Source organism: Limulus polyphemus, unplaced genomic scaffold (genome assembly GCF_000517525.1).
Source record: "Limulus polyphemus unplaced genomic scaffold, Limulus_polyphemus-2.1.2 Scaffold245, whole genome shotgun sequence".
In the NCBI taxonomy this organism is placed as follows: Eukaryota; Metazoa; Arthropoda; class Merostomata; order Xiphosura; family Limulidae; genus Limulus; species Limulus polyphemus.
In genome coordinates this window covers 622,114-626,746 of record NW_013665855.1, presented here as the reverse complement: position 1 = coordinate 626,746, position 4,633 = coordinate 622,114, and the positions used below count along the sequence as shown (strand labels likewise).

General features: G+C 35.6%; 1 protein-coding gene and 1 long non-coding RNA gene across 2 annotated transcripts in view; one reads left to right on the top strand and one right to left on the bottom strand.

The window, feature by feature from the left end:
• LOC111085123 overlaps positions 1-3,219 on the top strand; it is a 31,166-nt gene extending 27,947 nt beyond the window's left edge. The window contains exon 3 of the long non-coding RNA XR_002609968.1: positions 3,180-3,219. This is a non-coding gene — a long non-coding RNA (uncharacterized LOC111085123). The remainder of the gene's footprint in view (positions 1-3,179) is intronic.
• Positions 1-4,633, bottom strand: part of LOC111085122 — a 43,382-nt gene that overhangs the window by 20,878 nt on the left and 17,871 nt on the right. The window contains exon 2 of the mRNA XM_022382385.1: positions 3,148-3,688. Within this exon, the coding sequence (XP_022238093.1) occupies positions 3,148-3,366 (219 nt within the window). The 5' untranslated portion in view covers positions 3,367-3,688. The remainder of the gene's footprint in view (positions 1-3,147; positions 3,689-4,633) is intronic.

Sequence of the window (4,633 nt, the reverse complement as noted above, 5' to 3'; positions counted from 1 at the left end):
GTTACTGTATTTATCCTCTCAAAGATGTATAGTGTGTTGAATTGTGTACTTTATTTGCTTTATATTAGTGCGGTTCTTTATGCATGTCCACAGATAGCGACATAAATCAAAGTCTGGTACTGAAATTACGCAACAATGCGACTGTTCTCCTACTGTGTTCGAATCTCCTATACTAACCAAAATTGTTGCTTTAGATACTGAAGATGGAATCTGATAGAATTCCGAAACGTTTATCCATGTCCCCTTTTTGTCAATAAACAATTATCATAAATGTCGTAATCTTGTTTATAATCAAACTTCGTTTTCCTTCAAACACATCGATTGCTAATGTTGCTCGTATGTTGTGCGTATTTATGTAGGGTAAACATGCATAAAATCAATTACTGAAAATGCACAAGTTGATCAAAGAGATTAAAATATCAAGTATAATATGATTAATGAAACTGTTATTAATGCAGCCGTCTTGCCTATGAAGTCTGAAGTCAGCTCGGAAAAGTCGACTCCAGCAGTTACAGAGTACAGAAAGGAAAAACAGGCAAATCATTGGATTTTATTTTCAGAAAAAATGAAAATTAAGAACATTTTCTCGAGTATTGTGCGACAAATTATGCAGAATTAATTTAATGCTCTATCTCCCCCTTCTTTTGCCACACACACTTATAGATATGATAGCAATGATATCAAGTTGAAGCATTTGTTAGCACTTTGTCCTCAAGGGTCAAAAGAGGAATTGACAGTTTGTGAAGATACTGGCGATCCACGCTATACCATTGGTGATACTGTATTATGCATGCAGTCAGTTTTGTAAGGCTTCTGTTGCAGTGATTTAGTTGTAAACTACTAGCTACGCTTTACAATTTTATATTTTGCTTTATTTTGTCATTAGTTAGAAAGCCATCTAGGGTGCTGATTTTGCGATACTCTTAGTCTGCTAAGAGACAAGCACTCAATCACAATAATGTTGGCAAACATGTGAGTGTATATGTTCTAATGAAGTCCAGCCAAGTTGCTATGTGTGGAGCCTATACATTCAGGTTTCACCAATCTCAACATTATGCTTAAGACTCAACACTTGACCTGTCAGTAGATAGGTGGGTTAATGCTGTCCTCATTGATATAATCTATACATCTTAGTAGTCGGATTAATCACTTTTGCTATGACAACCGATTATTTAAGTCTTCTAACTTAGTTTTTCTTTAAAGTATTTTGGAGCAGGATGATTTAATGAGAACTCCATTAACCATTCACTCTGTTTGTGCCACTGCCCCTCCAACTTCTACACTGATGGACAAGGACCATCTTTCCCCATTTCATGGATCACCTTTCCCTGAGATGATGATGAGGAGGATGAGATGAGTGGAACTTGACTCCCGATTTCCCTGAACCATCTAAAGACGTTACAGCTTTGGTTCCTTCTTTCTTGGCATCTCGTCCTTCACGGCTACTGACCACTTGATGCTGTCCACCCACAATGCCAAAACAAAACAGTGGACATTGAAGTAGGAGAAACCTAGAAAGTATTTTATCTGCTGTTGGATGTGTGCCAGGAAAGAAGACACTATCAAAATGACCTCCAGTGGAAAAACGGCTTGAACAGTTTACTAAGTAGAAGGACAACTGCTAAATTCCCCCACTCAACAAGGAATGTCAAATTGGTGGAACCTCCAAAAACAATGGCTACAGTTACCACCACTGCTAAGGATCTAGAGACTTCCAGCATGACACTAACATCACCAACCTCGCTGATAATGGTGAATAAAAATCTACCAGTGAAGCCCCGACTTACATCCTGAAAAGGTATGATTCGGGGACAGTGGTGTATTGGTGTCACCACAATTCGTTGGTAAAAGAGTATCCCAAGAGTTGGCGGTGGGTGGTGATGATAGCTGTGTTCCCTCTGGTCTTTTAGTGCTAAATTTGGGACGGCTAGCGCAGATAACTCTCACGTGCTTCGCGCGAAATTCAAATCAACCCAATCAGAATCGTTTCAGATGCTCAAAGAGTCAAAATTCTCTGTTGAAGTTTAATCCGTTTTGAAGTCGCTGAACTTAGTTATTTATGAACAGTAAGCTTCAGTTCATTTTCATTTAGAGTTTAGTTTAGTTTTATTTTATGTAAATACAGTTTTCTTATTTATTTCAATACATTTATTTTACACTCTAACTCAAGTTGTTAGTCTCCACTTGCCATATAACTGTGTCGTTGGTTTTATTCATCTTCACATCACGTATTGACCTTTTCTTCCCACCTGACGGGAAAATAACTAAACCTGCCCCTGTATATTAAGTCTACTAAGATGTACCTGCTGGAAAGATCAGGAAACTGGGTTTTTATATATACATACAATTAAATAAAACCGGTCTAACAACTACTTTATTAAAAACAGTAATAACAATGTGCAAATTATTAAATAACTAACAAAACATTATATTATATTTTGTTGATTCTTTAATATTTGAGCATTATTGTGTTGATGTATTATTACTGTTTTTTATTATCTTGCACAAAGTATTTCTTCTGTAAATAGTTAGCTTATTATTGTAAGCATTTCTAGGTTGTAAAACATTCACTCGAATAAAACTTTCTAGTAATAAAGTTACAGCTAAAAACCTTCGTTACTCCAGACGATTAGGTTGAAATCATTTTTATCTTAACGACAAACTTTTCGTTGTGGTTGAAGAGATGATCTTCAACGGATTGTAGATGTTGCTTTTCAAAACTAAAATATACATATAAAGAGAAGGCGAGCAATACAAGACCATTTTAATATAAATTAAAAATCGGACACAATAATATGAAATATCACAATCGAAAGTAATCCATAGCAAACATTATATAAAAACCATAATTTAATTCCAGTGCTTGGTCATCACTAAGTTTGTGAGTAAGTACAAGACATGTTGGTTTATAAACAAACTTTTACTGTTCTTTATTTGAGAAAGTTTAAAATGTGAAGTTTAGCATCAATAGTTTAGTGCATTTTTACTAACACCCCTTTCAGTTGGTCTTTGCAACTATGTAAAACCTTAGAGCTGTATTTTGAAAGTGTCTTTCTTTGCAGCCACTTGAAATAAGCATGTTGAACTGTCAATATAGTATATTACAATAATGCAAAATACAAAGCTGTAAATGTTTATTCTACTCACCCAGGACGGTTCCACCTTTTTTTCCTCCACAGAATGGCCATGACCGGGAAGTCCATCACACGTTGTGTTTTGGCTCTGCAAGCGCCACAAGGACACTTCATACCTCGTGTAGTTGAAGGTTGTTTTGGCTGGCAAGAAAGATACGTTCAAAACCCCTTCTGTTGACATGTACGTAATGTTGGTTGTCCATAGAAGGGCAGGAACTAGTATATGCAACATACTGATTTAAATATTCGCCATGGAAGTAGCTGATATACTAAATTCTGTTACTTCGTCCCTCCTGAGGTCTAAGAACAGTTTAGTGACTGATAGAAATATGAAGAGAATATTTGTTAAAGTTATATTTGTTTACTTCTCCCTGTGGAGCTGCTAACACTAAACAGAAGTTGTAGTCGCTGTGGAATCAAATGTATTGCTAGATGTTGTTGAAGTTGTCTCTTCTAGTCATTGATGTGCATTCTGGCCCATGATAAAGATACATATCATTATTAGCACTAACGTGGCGTCTGACTAAACTCACTCAGAACGTGGAATACAACACCTGCAATAAAAAAAATATACTATTAATTAAAATATATTTGTTTATCAATTTTGTTACTGTTTCTTACAATAATGTTTTAAAACGAACTAAAATTTTTTCACAAACCCAAAACTGTAACATTTTCTCTTTAAGATATTAATAATATTGTGCGAATTTTCTATCATAACTGCATGCTTTTTCTTAAGCTATTTGAACTAGTTACAGTCATTTAAATAACTGGTATTCTGATGAAAAGCTATAAATTTATTTACCCTGGGCCTATCATGACCAGGTAGTTATGACGCTAGACTCCCAAATGCGGGTCGCTAGTTTTAAGCCCGTCGCCTATCATGCTCACTCTACCTTTCCTCTAGCCTGCCACTTCTAACATAGGAATGGCTAGCGTAGATAACCCTCGAGTAGCTTTGCGCGAAAGTAAATAAACAAACTTATAACTAATCAAGCTACTAACTATGACAATGAGTAATATCCGATCACCACAACTTTGCCTACAGCGTTGGAATATAAATGGAAATTCTTAGTCAATTCCTAGCATTGCTAGCCTAAAGTATTAATTGTGTTAAGTGTTGTACTATCTTGATATGCTTGGCATCCATCCAAGTTTCTATGCACATTTCTAAGAGCTTTTTGAAGCTAGGGAAATTTTTTCTCGACACAGTAAACTTTCTAATGCAATAAGTGTAAAAGAGTGCGTCTTTTCTGAGGATATTATATAAGCCTTTTGTGAAACCGACACCCTAAAATGTAAATTATAGATGGAAAATGTGCATTCAATAAGAGTACAGTGCTCTTAGGCACTATTGGAACGTGCATCTAAAAATACGAGAGAAAACAAGAGAGAATCCTCAATAGTCGTGGCATTTGAAATTCTTTTAGGTAGGATTAGAATAAATTTATCTATGAGACCTTAGGAGTGATCAAATACATCAATCGAAAAGGTTGACC